The sequence below is a fragment of the Pan troglodytes genome, chromosome 13 (genome assembly GCF_028858775.2).
Source record: "Pan troglodytes isolate AG18354 chromosome 13, NHGRI_mPanTro3-v2.0_pri, whole genome shotgun sequence".
Taxonomy (NCBI): Eukaryota; Metazoa; Chordata; class Mammalia; order Primates; family Hominidae; genus Pan; species Pan troglodytes.
In genome coordinates, this window is record NC_072411.2 from 120,384,624 (window position 1) to 120,401,697 (window position 17,074).

General features: G+C 45.6%; 1 protein-coding gene across 2 annotated transcripts; it reads left to right on the top strand.

Annotated features, from left to right (window-relative positions):
* The first annotated feature begins 4,355 nt into the window (after positions 1 to 4,355).
* CXCR2 (C-X-C motif chemokine receptor 2) lies at positions 4,356 to 15,578 on the top strand. Of its 2 annotated transcripts, NM_001102661.3 has the most exon segments (3): positions 4,356 to 4,686; positions 7,648 to 7,699; positions 13,095 to 15,578. In NM_001102661.3, a coding segment is annotated over 1 exon segment (1,083 nt). In that variant the 5' UTR covers positions 4,356 to 4,686; positions 7,648 to 7,699; positions 13,095 to 13,119; the 3' UTR covers positions 14,203 to 15,578.
* The last annotated feature ends 1,496 nt before the right edge of the window (positions 15,579 to 17,074 follow it).

Genomic DNA, 17,074 nt, shown 5'->3' on the forward strand with positions numbered 1-17,074 from the left:
TTACTGACTTCAGGAGTGAAGCTGCAGGCCTTCACAGTGAGTGTTACAGCTCTTAAAGGTGGTGCATACAGAGTTGTTTGTTACTCCTGGCAGGTTCGTGGTCTCGCTGACTTCAGGAGTGAAGCCGCAGACCTTCACAGTGAGTGTTACAGCTCATAAAGGTAGTGCAGACCCAAAGAGTGAGCAGCAGCAAGATTTATTGTGAAGAGTGAGAAAACAAAGCTTCCACAGCATGGAAAGGGACCCGAGCGGGTTGCCGCTGCTGGTTCAGGTGGCCAGTTTTATTTCCTTATTTGGCCCTGCCCATGTCCTGCTGATTGGTCCATTTTACAGAGTGCTGATTGGTCCATTTTTACAGAGTGTTGATTGGTGCATTTACAAACCTTTAGCTAGACACAGAGCACTGATTGCTGTGTTTACAATCCTTTAGTTAGACAGAAAAGTTCTCCAAGTCCCCACCCGACCCAAAAATCCAGCTGGCTTCACCTCTCAATGTGAGTTAGTGTTCTATTCATCATATTAGTTGTTACCTAGATACTTTGTTTTTTTCATTGTGTTATTGTTTTATAGGCCCTGTGAGATTTATGCTTTAAGGAAGTTCTATTTTGGTGCACATAAAGCTTTTGTTTAAATATTTAAAACTCTTTTTAGCATTTCTGATAATGCTGGTTTAGTAGTGGCAATTTCTGTCAGCATTTGTTTGTCTGAAAAAAGACTTTATCTCTCCTTCATTTATGAAGCTTAGTTTTGCCAGATACAAAATTCTTGGCTGACAATTATTTTGTTTAAGGAAGGTAAAGATAGGACCCCAATCCCTTCTGGCTTGCAAGGTTTCTGTGAGAAATCTGCTGTTAGTCTGACAGGTTTTCCTTTATAGGTTACCTGATGTTTTTGTCACACAGTTCTTAAAATTCTTTCCTTCTTGTTGACTTTAGATAACCTAATGACTATGTGGCTAGGTGATAATCTTTTTGTAATGAATTTCCCAGAAGTTCTTTGAGCTTCTTATATTTGGGTATCTAGATCTCTAGCAAGGTCAGGGAAGTTTTCCTCAATTATTCCCTCAAATACGTTTTTCAAACTTTTAGACTTATCTTCTCCCTCAGGAATACCAATTATTCTCAAGTTTGGCTGTTTTACATAATTTTATATTTCTTGGGGACTTTGTTCATTTCTTTTGGTCTTTTTTTTTTTATCTTTGTCTGATTGGGTTAATTCAAATGCCTTGTCTTTAAGCTCTGAAATTTTTTCTTCTAATTGTTCTAGTCTATTGTTGAAACTTTCCACCACATTTTGTATTCTCTAAGTATGCTTTCATTTCCAGAAGTTTTGATTAGTTTTTGTTTATGATATATACCCTCCAGAAATTTTTTCATTCATATCCTGAATTGGTTTTTTTAAATTTCTTTATGTTTGTTTTTACTTTTCTCTGGTATCTCCTTAAGTAATTAATGATCAACCTTCTGGGCCGGGCAGAGTGGTTCACATCTGCAATCCCAGCATTGTGGGAGGCCGAGTCAGGCAGATCATTTCAGGCCAGGAGTTCGAAACCAGCCTGGTCAACATGGTGAAACCCCATCTCTACTAAAAATACAAAAATTAGTTGGGCATGGTGTCACATGCCTGTAATCCCAGCTATTCAGGAGGCTGAGGCAGGAGAATCACTTGAACCCGGGAGGCAGAAGTTGCAGTGAGCCGAGATCACACCATTGCACTCTAGCCTGAGCAACAAGAGTGAAAATCTGTCCCAAAATATTATTAATAATAATAATAACAACAATAATAATAATCAACCTTCTGAATTCTTTGTCTGGTATTATAAAAATTTCATCTTGGTTTGGATTTATTGCTGGAAAGTTAGTGTGATCTTTTGGGGGTGTTACAGAACCCTGTTTTGTCATATTGCCAGAATTACTTTTCTGGTTCCTTCTCATTTGGGTAGACTATTTCTTCAAGTTATTCTTGAATTTATTTTTGATTTGACTTTTTTTTTCTTTTTGAGATGGAGTTTCGCTCTTGTTACCCAGGCTGGAGTGCAATGTCTGATCTCGGCTCACTGCGACCTCCACCTCCCCGATTCGAGTGATTCTCCTGTCTCAGCCTCCCGAGTAGCTGGGATTACAGGCATGCACCACCACACCCGGCTAATTTTGTATTTTTAGTAGAGACAGGATTTCTCCATGTTGGTCAGTCTGGTCTTGAACTCCTGACCTTAGGTGATCTGCCAGCCTCAGCTTCCCAAAATGCTGGGATTACAGGCGTGAGCCACCACGCCCAGCAACTATGTTTTTTTTTTTTTTCTTTTTCTTCCCTCTTAAGGATCTGACTTTAATATTTATAGTTTATTTTAGCCTAATTTGATCCTTGGTTTTTAGGGGTGAAGACTTTTGGATTTTAGGAGTGAAGACTCTGTATGAGTTCGTTAGTTAGAGACAGTCCTTGTGTGCTGGCTTTCCCAGATCCTGGTTGTAGCAGTTATGTACTTGGTGTGTGGGAAGGTTTACTGTCTCCTACAGGGTTGGAATGGCAGGAATCTCTTTAAGCTTACCTCATTCTCTCGTGGGGTACTCTTTATTTATTTATTTAATTTTTCCCCAGTATTTTACTTACTGAGTTGATGATTCAGGTTTGGACCAGTAGGGGAAGTATCCCTGGGTAGGCACCAGATGTAGCTAAAGTAGGTGGGTAGGCACCAGTTGTAGCTAAAGCAGGTGGGCAGAGATCCCAGCCTTGATGAGAGTGCCTGGGAGAGCTCTCAATTAGATGTGCTGAGGTTTTGTCAGGGTGAAGGGTAGGAGCTACCTCAGGTCCCCCACCAGGCCAGCTGGAAAGCTATCCACCTCCCAGCTTCACTCCTGTCCCAGTGTTCCAGCTATTCAGATCAGACAGGCAGTTATTTTCATCTGTAGAAATGTTGATGTTCCAAGTAGAGAGGAATTGTGACTGCCTGTCATGCAAACCTGAATCTGGGGAGTGCTCCTCCCGTGGGGATGCAATCACCCTGATTTGTTCCAGGAAGGCTGTCTATAGGTGCATCAATGCTGCTTTCCTTTGGGAGAAGCCCCAGCTCTGTCTGCAGTGGCGTACCAGGGGGAACAAGGATCCCTTCTCTAAGACCCTTCACAGTACCAGAGGCTGCCTGCCTATTGGGTAGAGGTGCAAACTTTCCCCTACTCTGCCCAGCACAGCAATTGTCTCTGCAATAGGAAACTTCCCACCAGTGAAAAGATCTGGGACTCAAGCCCTGCCATTCAGATTCTTTTGTTCCACAGGGTATTCCCTTGATGTGATGTTCTTCCCCTTCCTCTAGGAATGGGACTTCCTGAGAGCCAGACTACAGTGCTCTTCTGGGTCTAGCCACCCAGTGGGCCTACCAGACTCTGGGCTGGGGCTGGGGAATGTCTGCAAGGGATCCAGTGGTGTTACCTGTCTTCAAGACTCCCAGCAGTGAATACCAGCACCATCTCTGACAGAAGTGGGAGGGGAGTGATGCAAACTCTGCAAGATTCCTTGGTTGTAGATAGACTTAGAGTGTTGACTTTCTCAAATGCTGGTTATAATTATAGTGAACTTATCACGTGGACAGACGCAGGACTTCTGGTTAGCCAGGGTGTTGTAAGCAGTGGTGATAGCTGAGAATATGCAGCCGTTTTCTCCTTCCTGGGTGCAGTGCTATTCTGCCTAGAGGTGAGTTTTTGCCTGTCTCACAGAGTAGGCTGCAGCCTGCCACTTCTTTCAAAAGTTCTGTGGATTCTTTCAGCTTTCCTGTTCAGTTCCTGCATTCGTTCCTGGAGAAAAAAAAATTATAGTGTGAATCTCTACACGCTATTCTGTCCTTCCAGATGGGAGGGGCATGCTAATGCTGCCTCCAATCTGTTGTCTTGGGAGGAAAGAAAGCAATTTGTTTTTTTTTGTTGGTTTTTTTTAATGGATTTGCTGGGTTTAGTAACCCAGAGGTCATTGGGAACCTTGGCGAAAGTTATTTCAGTGGAGCAGTAGGAAGGAAGCCAGTTGCAGTGTCTTTGTTGAGCAGCAGAGGGGAGGTGAGGAAGTGGAGAGAGCAGCTGTGGTGGCTGAAGGGTGCTAGGACAGAGGGAGCATGATAAAGCCATAAGTAAGATGTGGTAGAAGGGAAAGAGCCAGGACAGAGGGGAGAGAAAGCAGGACCCTCAAGGACCAGAGAGGCAGTGGGTCCCACAGTCAGGTGCGGAGATTCAACAGAAACAGAAGGAGGGACGTTTCTCACTCTGACCCTGGAAAGAAGGAAGAAACTGCGTGCGAGTTCAGACAAGTCCGTTGGCGGGGGCTGGGATGCCTGCATCTTCCTTGTTAAAAAAGGAAGTGCAGGTTCAAAACATTCAGAGACAGAAGGTGGGTCGACAAATCTCCACCTTCAGACTGGTAGGCTCCTCCAGAAGCCATCAGACAGGAAGATGTGAAAATCCCCAGCACTCATCCCAGAATCACTAAGTGGCACCTGTCCTGGGCCAAAGTCCCAGGACAGACCTCATTGTTCCTCTGTGGGAATACCTCCCCAGGAGGGCATCCTGGATTTCCCCCTTGCAACCCAGGTCAGAAGTTTCATCGTCAAGGTTGTTTCATCTTTTTTTTCCTGTCTAACAGCTCTGACTACCACCCAACCTTGAGGCACAGTGAAGACATCGGTGGCCACTCCAATAACAGCAGGTAGGTGACTTGTTCAGTCTGAGATGCTGGCGACATATTTCTAATTGAAGAGATCTGGAAACTTCAGCCTCCTCTGAGGCCCCTGAGAACTGGGGTGATGAAGTGTAGAAGCTTAGAGCTAAAGACAACTAAGTCTTCACCTAGACAGTGCTGCACAAAAGAATTTTCTGCAATAATAGAAATGTCCTAGACCTGCCCTGCCCAGTATGGTAGCCACTAGTCACAGGTGTCCACGGAGCACTTGAAATGTGACTAGTATGACTGCGGATCTCAATTTTTATTTCATTTTATTTTATTTTATTTTTTCTTTTTGAGACAGGGTCTCACTCCAATGCCCAGGCTGGAGTGCTGTGGCATGATCTTGGCTCATTGCAACCTCGACCTACAGGTCTAGGTGATTCTCCCACCTCAGCCTCCCAAGTAGCTGCAGCTACAGGCATGTGCCGCTACACTCAGCTAATTTTTTGTGTTTTTTTGTTTGTTTGTTTTGTTTTTGTTTTTGTAAAGACAGGGTTTCGTCATGTTGCCCAGGCTGATCTCAAACTCCTGGGCTCAAGCGATCCGCCCACCTCGGCCTCCCAAAGTGCTGGGATTACAGGCGTGGGCCACCTTGCCTGGCCTTTATTTTAATTAATTTTAATTTAAATAGCTACACATGGCTAGTAGCTACCATGCTGAACAGAATAGAATTAGAAGAAGCTCCCGTTTTCCAAAGGCACACAAGGCCCAGAAAGAATGACTTCTCCAAGCAGGATTAGAAGCCAGGTTTTTGTTTTGTTTTTGTTTGAGACAGGGTTTTGCTCTGTCGCCCAGGCTGGAATGCAATGGCACAATCTCGGCTCACTGCAACTTCTGCCTCCCGAGTTCAAGCAATTCTTATGCCTCAGCCTCTGGAGTAGCTGGGATTACAGGCGTGCGCTGCCACGCCTGGCTAATTTTTGCATTTTTAGTAGAGGCGGGGTTTCACCATGTTGGCCACGCTGTTCTGTAACTCCTGGCCTCGAGTGATCCACTCACCTCAGCCTCCCAAAGTGCTGGGATTACAGGCATGAGCCACCGCACCAGAAGCCAGTTTTTTAATTCACTCCACCCTACATATAACCGCAGTGATCTCCATGGAAATGAAATTGACCTAAGGAGCATGAAGAAGGAGGCTGACTGGGAAATGTCAAATCTGGGCTCCCCTCTCTACATCCTTTGTATCTGACTTTCTGGGACACAGGGAGGTACCTAATGGAGCTCAGAAACTTTAGGCTGGGATCCTGCTCCTTATTACAGTGAACAGGAGATAGGATTTGAGAGCAGATTTTTAGAAGTTTTTTAAACTGAAAACCTAGTTCAGCTGTGTCACTCTAGGTATGTTGCTTAACCTCTCAGAGTCTTCATTTCCTCATCCAGAAAGTGCCTGCTTCGTGAGGTTATCCTGAGGATTAATTGATACAAATTCTGGAAAGCACTTTGCCCAGAAGCTAGAACCTGGTAGACACTCAACATTACAGCTAATATGACAATTAATATCCAGGTCAAAGTAAATTAGATGTCACCAAAGTCAGCCTTGAAAGCAGACCCACTGCCGACTGCTTTCCCTTGACTGGGGTTGTAGTGAGAGAGGCCGCATGTTATCAGCATGGAATAAACTATTCCAGTAATAATGATCACAACAATAAAGGTTAACATTGTACTTTATGTATGTTTCACGTGATTTACAAGCAATCCCTCATTTCATCCTCACCACAACCCCATGAGTTGGATTCTGTATTGGCCCCATTTTACAGATGAATAAACTGAGACTCAGAAAGGAAAAGTCACTTGCCCAGAATTGCTCAGCTAGCCCTAGTGTCATCTGCCTCTCTCCATATGTAATAAGCCTCTATCTGGTTTTAGCATCAACTGGCCAGGTGGCATTGCATTCTTCCCCAGCTTGGGAAAGAGAGGTGACAAAGACTAAGAAACATTTGCTGAACAGTTGGACTCAAAGATTCTTTCTTTGGGGTAGGCAGGCAATTTAAGTGCGTCTGCCACAGGCATTGAGTCCCCTCTGGGCCCTGGGATGCATGGAGCAAGAGATAGGGTAAGGAATAATGGAGGGAATTGAGGTGTTGTTCACTGGGGTGGGCACTTGGGAGAGAGCAGAATTAGTGTTCATGGCTCTGCCTGGATTAATTCATTCATTTGTAATCAATAGCAAATTGATAAAATACATTCTTAGGGTCACTTAACATTGTTTTTAAAAATGCATTTGGACTTTGGTGGAATCTTCCCTTTTACCAAAAGGCTTTCTTTCCAAATTAGAGGGTCTTGGCTCCAAGGGTGGTAAGCTGCTGCAGAGTTGGTGTCCTCAGACCCAATGCCAAGTGTGCGAACCAAGAAAGAATATCAATACCCAGAGATAGACTTGTGGTCAGAGCAGATGGTTGGGGAGTGAGGGGGGAAAGACGAGAGGCAGGAGTGGGGCCAAGAAGTAGAGGCATCAGGTCCAGGGAGGAACGCCACCAGACTCACCAGAAGCTTTAGTCCATCTCTGTCATTTTAATGCACTGCTCCCTTTGACATGTGAAAGACATTGAAGAGCTATAGTACTACCAATGGTATGATGGGGAAGCCTGAGGCAGCTGGAATGCCAGGAGACTCAGACAAGGCAGCTGAAGGAGCCAGCGGCTCTGAGATACAGCAAAGATGAAAGAAATCCATGCAATCCTGGGCAAGCCATTTCCTTTGGGCTTCAGTTTCCCCATCTGTAAAATGGAAAGACTAGCTAGAAAACCCCTCAGGTCCCTTCCCAATATAAACTCTACGAGTCTATGAAATGACTATGCATCCGAGAGCTGATCTGGGAACTAATTATTCAAAGTTATCAAAATCACCCGCACCCTCAGGAGCTCCACCCCTGAATTGCATTGAGCAATCTAATCTACCACTCACTTCCTCCACTGTGTTCTCACCACCACCTCCCTTTCATAGGTCACAGCTGCCCTTCTGGAGGTGTCCTACAGGTGAAAAGCCCAGCGACCCAGTAAGTCTTGGAACACCCACCCTTCCCACCAGCTAGAATGTCTCTGTTCTCTGTTTCCCTTGATACCCAGCCTACATTTATCCTAAGCATCTCTCCCCACCCTTGGTGGGCCCCTCACCCTCACCCCTTGGCCTCTTCATTTTCTCCCTTTGGGGCTCTCCATCTCCAAAGGAAGAACTTCTGTTCCTCCTCCCTCACAACCCTCTCCAACCACTCAGGGCCACTTGCTGCCCATGCTTTTCCTTTGGCCTGGCAGCCTTCCAAGATTCAGCCAGCCCTCCTGGCCTGGGCTAGGACTGGGTCTGAGGATGGGCCGAACACTGTTCGCTTCCCACTTCCCAACACTAAATGCAAATATTTGTGGATTATATTTATAGAGAGAAAGAATACTGGAACTGTACTAAAATGACTCTTTTGTTGTTAAAAAGATTGCCTTAGATGTTTGAGATGTTGTAAATGTCTCTCGTTCTATAGCATTTTCATGTAATAAATTAGAATTCATGCCATCATCTATGGAGTTTCCAAACTACCATGAGTCACTAAGGGGCTGGCATTTTCCCTAAGTCAAGGAAGCCCCCTTTTTATCCTGGAATATATGACTGTGTGGTCAGCCGGACCCAGCCAGTTCAAGGATGTTTGGTTTATCATCCCTGCAAGAGCTGTTTCTTTCATTCTGGGCCAAAGAAACGGCAAAAGAAAACAATGCATAAAACATGAAAGAATGTGAGTGGACCATATACAGGTTGATTTAATGATATCTCAAGAACTTAGCTTTGCTGGGCGCGGTGGCTTACGCCTGTAATCTCAGCACTTTGGGAGGCTAAGGTGGGCGGATCACCTGAGGTCAGGAGTTCGAGACCAGCCCGACCAACATAGTGAAACCCCATCTCTACTAAAATACAAAAATTGGCCGGGTGCAGTGGCAGGCGCCTGTAATCTCAGCTACTTGGGAAGCTGAGGCAGGAGAATCACTTGAACCCGGGAGGCGGAGGTTGCAGTGAGCCGAGATCACGCCATTGCACTCCAGCCTGGCAACAGAGCGAGACTGCATCAAAAAAAGAAAAAAAGAAAGAAAAAAAGAACTTAGCTTACAAATATGTTTAATAGATGAGGTGAACTTTTTTTAAGAGGAAGGGCTATAGACTACAAATAATCCAAGTGTAGTCCTTTACACCTCACTGGAACAGTGGTTTCACCACTTCTCCACCCTGTGATCGCAGGCTGGTTACTGAGCCTCCCTGTTAGGTCAGCTGATCCTCCTTGTGCCTCAGTCTTCTAGAAACAGGGCCTAATTGTATCTATTTGTAATGAGCCATGGAGATCACGTACCTGTGAGGCACAAAGCAGACCTCAGATGTGTCATCTCCTTCCCTTAGTTTGTCTCTCTAACTGCCAAGTCATCCTCTGTAGAGATTGGTAAACTAAAAAACAACACCAACAACAAACACCCCTCTCCCTACCCTAGGAGCTGGAGGTCACTGGCCTGACCTGGTTCTCCTTGCTGGGTTCTCTACCTTCTGTCCTGACTTGCATGCTCTCCCTCTGGAACCTGAAGCTGACCCATAATGCCTGGGAGCATGAGCTCACCCATACACCTCCAGCCCACCCCCAACACAGCTGAGCACTGGATTATCCACAGTGAGGATTTACCTGTGAAACAAGCTCTGCCACTGCTGCCTGTGCTGACATGGCAGTTTCTGCAGCAGCCTCAGTCCTGGCTTCTCACAGCCAATATTCATACATACAAGGCCCTGCTCTCTAAGAGCACAAGCTCTCTGCACCCAATATGCCCTGCATCTACTCTCAAAGATGGGTCTTCTGTTGGGTCATTTGTTCCCTTAAGAGCATCTGTAATCATCTGCTCCCAGAAGTGATCCACCCTTGACCAATCTTGACTTCATTGGACATACCCTGGGCCTCTGAGCAAACTTGCTCTCAACCATGGGACTGCGGAGCTGGTGACTTCTTTCAGGTCTTGCTGACCATACTGGTCCAGCAAGCTGTATTCCCAGCCCTCTCAATACCTCCCCAGCCTTCTGGCCAGGCAGGGCCAGAAATGAGGGATTGCTTATAAATTACTTAAGACATACATAAAGTACAATGTTAACTTTTTTTTTTTTTTTTTTTTGAGACGGAGTCTCCTCTGTCGCCCAGGCTGGAGTGCAGTGGCGCCATCTCGGCTCACTGCAAGCTTCGCTTCCCGGGTTCATGCCGTTCTCCTGCCTCAGCCTCCCGAGTAGCTGGGACCATAGGCGCCCGCCACCACGCCCAGCTAATTTTTTGTATTTTTAGTAGAGACGGGGTTTCACTGCATTAGCCAGGATGGTCTCAATCTCCTGACCTCATGATCCACCCGTCTCGGCCTCCCAAAGTGCTGGGAGCCACCACGCCCGGCCCAAATGTTAACTTTTATTGTTGTGATCTAGTATAGTACATTACAACTGATTGAATCTTCTCCATCAGTTGTCTTGGCATGCTGGGAAGGCAATGTATCTGGCCCCTAACTCTTAAAAGAGAAACTAAAAACTTGTCAGGAAGGTGATGGCTAAGAATTCCACCACTCTTGGGGGAAAAGTGGCATTATTTTTCCAGTTTTGCTTAATCTTCTTCAGCTTTCTTCTTTGCTACATATGATTGATGACAACAGAGACTTCCTTTCTGCTAAAAAGAAATCCTCCCTGGGACTTTTGTTGTTATTGTTGTAATATTTGTATTTGCTTTGCAAGGCCGTGTACCCTTTGATTAATCTTTTTTTTTTAATTAAGACATAAGTCACATACCCCAAAAGTCACCCATTTAAAGTTTTTAGCATATTCTACAACCATTGCCACTAATTCCAGAACACTTTTATCACTCAAAAGAAAAACTCCGTAGTCATTAACATTCCTCTCCCAGCTCCCCTTGACCCTGGAAACCACCAATCTACTTTCTGTCTCTACCAATTCTACCCATTTGCCTATTTTGGTCATTTCACATATATGGAATCACACAATAAGAAAACTTTTGTGTCTGCCTTTTTTCACCTAGACTAACATTTTCAAGGTTCATCCATGTTGTATTGTGTATCAGTACCTCATTCCTTCTCATGGCTGAATAATATTCTGTTGTACATAATACAGTCATAAGTTGCTTAACAATGCGGATGCATTCTGAGAAATATGTCATGTGAACATGGTAGAGTATATGATGTTATAGCCTACTACACACATGGGCTATATGGTAAAGAGTACTGCTCCTAGGCTACAAACCTACTCAGCATGTTACTGTACTAAATACTGTAGGTAATTATAACACAATGGTATTCGTATATATAAACATAGGAAAAGAACACTAAAAATACAGTATTATAATCTTATGGGACCACTGTGGCATTTGTGATGTGTCATTGACCAAAAAGTCTTTCAGTTGCTCGTGACTGTTCCTCAATTTGTCTGTCTGTTCATCAGTTGATGGATATTTGGTTTGTTTCCACTTTTTGGCCTTAATGATGAATGTTACTACGAACATTAGCTTTCAATTCTCTTGGGTGTATACCTAGGTTGGGGTTTGCTGGTTCATGTGGTAACTCTATGTTTAACTTTTTTAAGCAACTGCTAAACTGTTTTCCAAAGCAGCTGCACCATCTTACATTCCCACCTGCGATGTGGGAGAGTTCTGACTTTTCCACTTCCTCACCCACATTGTTCTTGGGCATCTTTTTCTGACTGTGCCCAGCCTGGTGAGTGTGAAGTGGGTTCTGGGACCTTTAACTTCCTGGTTTTTCTCTGACACTGGGTTCCATTTTGGGGGTAGATTACGGACTTGGACATAGTTGGTGGTAGGGTGGTCATCCCATACTCTAAGGCAATGGCCGGAGGGTGATCTATTTTGTGATTCAAAAAGAAGCTAATCAGGGACTTCTTTGAGAAACTGGGATTTTTTTTTTTTTTTTTTTGAGGCAGAGTCTCGCTCTGTTGCCCAGGCTGGAGTGCAGTGATGTGATTTTGGCTCACTGCAACCTCCACCTCCTGGGTTCAAGCAATTCTTGTGCCTCAGCCTCCCAAGTAGCTGGGATTACAGGTGTGCGTCACCATACCTGGCTAATTTTTGTATTATTAGTAGAGACAGGGTTTCACCATGTTACCCAGGCTGCTCTCGAACTCCTGACCTCAAGTGATCTGCCACCTCGGCCTCCCAAAGTGCTGGGATTACAGGTGTGAGCCACCACTGGGATAATATTTTTGAATAACTGCAACCCACCCTCTACACCCAGCCTTCCCCAGAGCAGGATCTGTGCTGTCCCTGTGGCAAGGGCAGAGCCCCGGGAGCTAGACTAAATCTGAGAGGAACAGGGGAGTCAGGGCTGGATGGAGGCACACACATGCAGGACTGGAAGGGTCCCCAGCAGGGCTGGAGAGCCACCAAGCAAGGGTAGTGCAACCCCTGTCTTCTCTGCTTCCTGCTGCCCCTCTCTCTTATTGGGTAGCAGACTGGCTGTGTCTGCTTATCCCTCATGGTGGCACATGGCTGCCCAGAGCTCCCCAAATAACCTGTTACATTTCCACCCACAGGGAGAATCAGGCAGCCCGCTTGCTTATTATTTTTAATATACTTTTCCAAACTACACAGACATTCCCAAAGCAGGTCTCCTTCTACTCAAAAGAGAAACGCTGGGCCTTACTAATTAACTGAAGACTCTGCTAGCTCGAGCCTTCCAAAACTCCATGCCACAATTGTTCAAACCATTTTCCAGAATACGTCTTTTAAAATAACTTTCAGAAAATTGAACAAAGGGATTCATGTCTCAGCTTTATAGTCAAACCATGATCTTTTCTGAGGGTATAGCCCATTTGGAGTTCCTGCTTAATCCTCTGATTAAAAACGGAATGGGGCTGAGTGCAGTGGCTCATGCCTATATTCCCAGCACTTTGGGAGACAGAGGCAGGAGAATTACTTAAGGTCAGGAGTTTAAGACCATCCTGAGCAACATAACAAGACCCCATCTCTAAGACAAAAAAAAAAGAACTGAGTGACATCTCACATCTCACATTTCTGAACATTAAACCCAGCCTTGATAGCCAAAGATGCTCGCCACTGAAGGATCCAGGTAGTATTGAGTGTTCTGTGGGGATTATCCAAAGAGAACTTTCTACAAAGTTTTAGGTGATGGCGATGCTAAAAGAAATGCTAAGAATTTCTCTCTTATATTAAAGAGAACTATGGTCCTCTCATAAAATGTACCATTTATCACCAAATTTATCTCATAACCTAAGAGCTACCACTTACAAATTTGAAGGGAAAAATTACTTCATTGTAATACTCAAGCCAACACAAAGAATCCTATCCCAGTTTCTTGAGTGGATGGGCAAGAATATGGGGAATTTATTGTGCAGTAACCTTCATCTCTCTTCTATAGGTCAGGATTTAAGTTTACCTCAAAAATGGAAGATTTTAACATGGAGAGTGACAGCTTTGAAGATTTCTGGAAAGGTGAAGATCTTAGTAATTACAGTTACAGCTCTACCCTGCCCCCTTTTCTACTAGATGCCGCCCCATGTGAACCAGAATCCCTGGAAATCAACAAGTATTTTGTGGTCATTATCTATGCCCTGGTATTCCTGCTGAGCCTGCTGGGAAACTCCCTCGTGATGCTGGTCATCTTATACAGCAGGGTCGGCCGCTCCGTCACTGATGTCTACCTGCTGAACCTAGCCTTGGCCGACCTACTCTTTGCCCTGACCTTGCCCATCTGGGCCGCCTCCAAGGTGAATGGCTGGATTTTTGGCACATTCCTGTGCAAGGTGGTCTCACTCCTGAAGGAAGTCAATTTCTATAGTGGCATCCTGCTACTGGCCTGCATCAGTGTGGACCGTTACCTGGCCATTGTCCATGCCACACGCACACTGACCCAGAAGCGCTACTTGGTCAAATTCATATGTCTCAGCATCTGGGGTCTGTCCTTGCTCCTGGCCCTGCCTGTCTTGCTTTTCCGAAGGACCGTCTACTCATCCAATGTTAGCCCAGCCTGCTATGAGGACATGGGCAACAATACAGCAAACTGGCGGATGCTGTTACGGATCCTGCCCCAGTCCTTTGGCTTCATCGTGCCGCTGCTGATCATGCTGTTCTGCTATGGATTCACCCTGCGTACATTGTTTAAGGCCCACATGGGGCAGAAGCACCGGGCCATGCGGGTCATCTTTGCTGTTGTCCTCATCTTCCTGCTTTGCTGGCTGCCCTACAACCTGGTCCTGCTGGCAGACACCCTCATGAGGACCCAGGTGATCCAGGAGACCTGTGAGCGCCGCAATCACATCGGCCGGGCTCTGGATGCCACCGAGATTCTGGGCATCCTTCACAGCTGCCTCAACCCCCTCATCTACGCCTTCATTGGCCAGAAGTTTCGCCATGGACTCCTCAAGATTCTAGCTATACATGGCTTGATCAGCAAGGACTCCCTGCCCAAAGACAGCAGGCCTTCCTTTGTTGGCTCTTCTTCAGGGCACACTTCCACTACTCTCTAAGACCTCCTGCCTAAGTGCAGCCCCGTGGGGTTCCTCCCTTCTTTTCACAGTCACATTCCAAGCCTCATGTCCACTAGTTCTTCTTGGTCTCAGTGTCAATGCAGCCCCCATTGTGGTCACAGGAAGCAGAGGAGGCCACGTTCTTACTAGTTTCCCTTGCATGGTTTAGAAAGCTTGCCCTGGTGCCTCACCCCTTGCCATAATTACTATGTCATTTGCTGGAGCTCTGCCCATCCTGCCCCTGAGCCCATGGCACTCTATGTTCTAAGAAGTGAAAATCTACACTCCAGTGAGACAGCTCTGCATACTCATTAGGATGGCTAGTATCAAAAGAAAGAAAATCAGGCTGGCCAACAGGGTGAAACCCTGTCTCTACTAAAAATACAAAAAAAAAAAAAAAAAAAAATTAGCCGGGCGTGGTGGTGAGTGCCTGTAATCACAGCTACTTGGGAGGCTGAGATGGGAGAATCACTTGAACCCGGGAGGCAGAGGTTGCAGTGAGCCGAGATCGTGCCCCTGCACTCCAGCCTGAGCGACAGTGAGACTCTGTCTCAGTCCATGAAGATGTAGAGGAGAAACTGGAACTCTCGAGCATTGCTGGGGGGGATTGTAAAATGGTGTGACCACTGCAGAAGACAGTATGGCAGCTTTCCTCAAAACTTCAGACATAGAATTAACACATGATCCTGCAATTCCACTTATAGGAATTGACCCACAAGAAATGAAAGCAGGGACTTGAACCCATATTTGTACACCAATATTCATAGCAGCTTATTCACAAGACCCAAAAGGCAGAAGCAACCCAAATGTTCATCAATGAATGAATGAATGGCTAAGCAAAATGTGATATGTACCTAACGAAGTATCCTTCAACCTGAAAGAGGAATGAAGTACTCATACATGTTACAACACGGACGAACCTTGAAAACTTTATGCTAAGTGAAATAAGCCAGACATCAACAGATAAATAGTTTATGATTCCACCTACATGAGGTACTGAGAGTGAACAAATTTACAGAGACAGAAAGCAGAACAGTGGCTACCAGGGACTGAGGGGAGGGGAGCATGGGAAGTGACGGTTTAATGGGCACAGGGTTTATGTTTAGGATGTTGAAAAAGTTCTGCAGATAAACAGTAGTGATCGTTGTACAGCAATGTGACTTAATGCCACTAAATTGACACTTAAAAATGGTTAAAATTGTCAATTTTGTTATGTATATTTTATATCAATTTTTAAAAAAAACCTGAGCCCCAAAATGTACTTTAATCACCAAGGCTGATTAAACCAAGGCTGGAACCACCTGCCTATATTTTTTGTTAAATGATTTCATTCAATATCTTTTTTTTAATAAACCATTTTTACTTGGGTGTTTATATTACTGCTTCCAAATTGCTACAGAGTGGTGGGGCAAGGGTGAGTGGAGGTCTTGGGTGAGAGTCTTTACAAGAAGTAAATCTCTTTGTTATTTGCTGTGTCATAGAGAAAAGGATGGAATAGAGATGGAGCCCAGCCTTGCCATCCCCTCACCCCCAACCCAAGCTTCCTGCTGTAGACCACACATCATGGAAAGAAATGCGTTCTGGGATGCTCTAGGGCGTCTCGTGTCGTTGGGTGAGGCAGTAGTCAGGAGTGTCAGGGGTGAGACTTAGAGTTAGAAGGTGCAGAGCGTTCAGTAAGTTCACCAAATCCCCCTGATCAGGTAGCAGGAAGGCAGAGAGCTCTCCCAGCTCAACCAGCAGCACCCACTGTGAGTGCCCTATCCTCTTCCCTCTCTCCCACCCAAACACACACCCATCATTCCAGGTTTGACAGGACAGCCCAAATGCAGAATGGGGAAGTGGTTTATAATCTGTCATTAGGAGAAAACAAAAGATTCGAATCATGCCTCCAACAGCATGGAGTGCTGACTGTTCGGAGAGTGGGGGGATACAGCAGAGACCAAGACAGACAGTGCCTTGCCCTGGGGGAGCTCACATTCCTAGGGCTTGTCTCTGCAGGGTCTTTGTCAAGAGGGGCTCTGGGTCTGAGCAGCCTGAGAAGGAAGGAAGGAGGCAAGAGGGATCTCAACGTCCGCAGTTCCCAAACAACCCCCTTTAGGTTAACAACTAAATCTAGGAGAAAACAGGGAAGCAGGAGCACACCTCTGAGTGGGAGGGCTTGAGGGGCAGAGAACTTCCACTCAAAAGCCACAGAAGTGCCTTTCCTATTGCATTCAGCAACAACAATCCCTTCTTTCCTGCTCATTCTATGCTGGGCACTTGCTAAACTCAGGACCAAGCATGACTCAACTGCTCTGGCTGAGTCTTCGGAACAGCTTCTGATTCAGTAGCAGGGAAATGCAGGGGAACGTGTATTTACCAAGGACCTGACTTGCCAGAGGAACCAATGGTGCTCTGCCTGGACAAGGCTGATGGACCAGGTGGCTCCCTGAGACGACTCCCAGAGGGAGGAGGCCAAATTACACCTCACTCTGGTTTCAGGACTCTGCTCTTTCCTCTAACAATGACTGGAGGAAACATGGTTCTCCAAGGATAATAAAAGGACACCATCAGCCTAGGAAATGAGGCAGAGATTAAATTACGCTTACGTGAACTCTGTTATTCATCTCTATCTCCTCTCTCTCTCTCTCTCTCTCTCTCTCTCTCTCTCTCTGTCTCTCTCTCTCTCTCTTTCAGACTCTCTCTCATAAGAACAGTCTTGGCACAAATAATTTACCAAACACGCCATCCCTAGGACAGGCGAGTCTGGGGATTGCCTTTGAGTTGTTGACTTCTTTCTTCCCTCTGATGTTTTTGATCCTGAGTCCCAGGCTCTCAGGGTCCAGCACCTTTCTGCCTGATCTGCCTGCTCGGTCTGTCAAAGAGGCCTGAA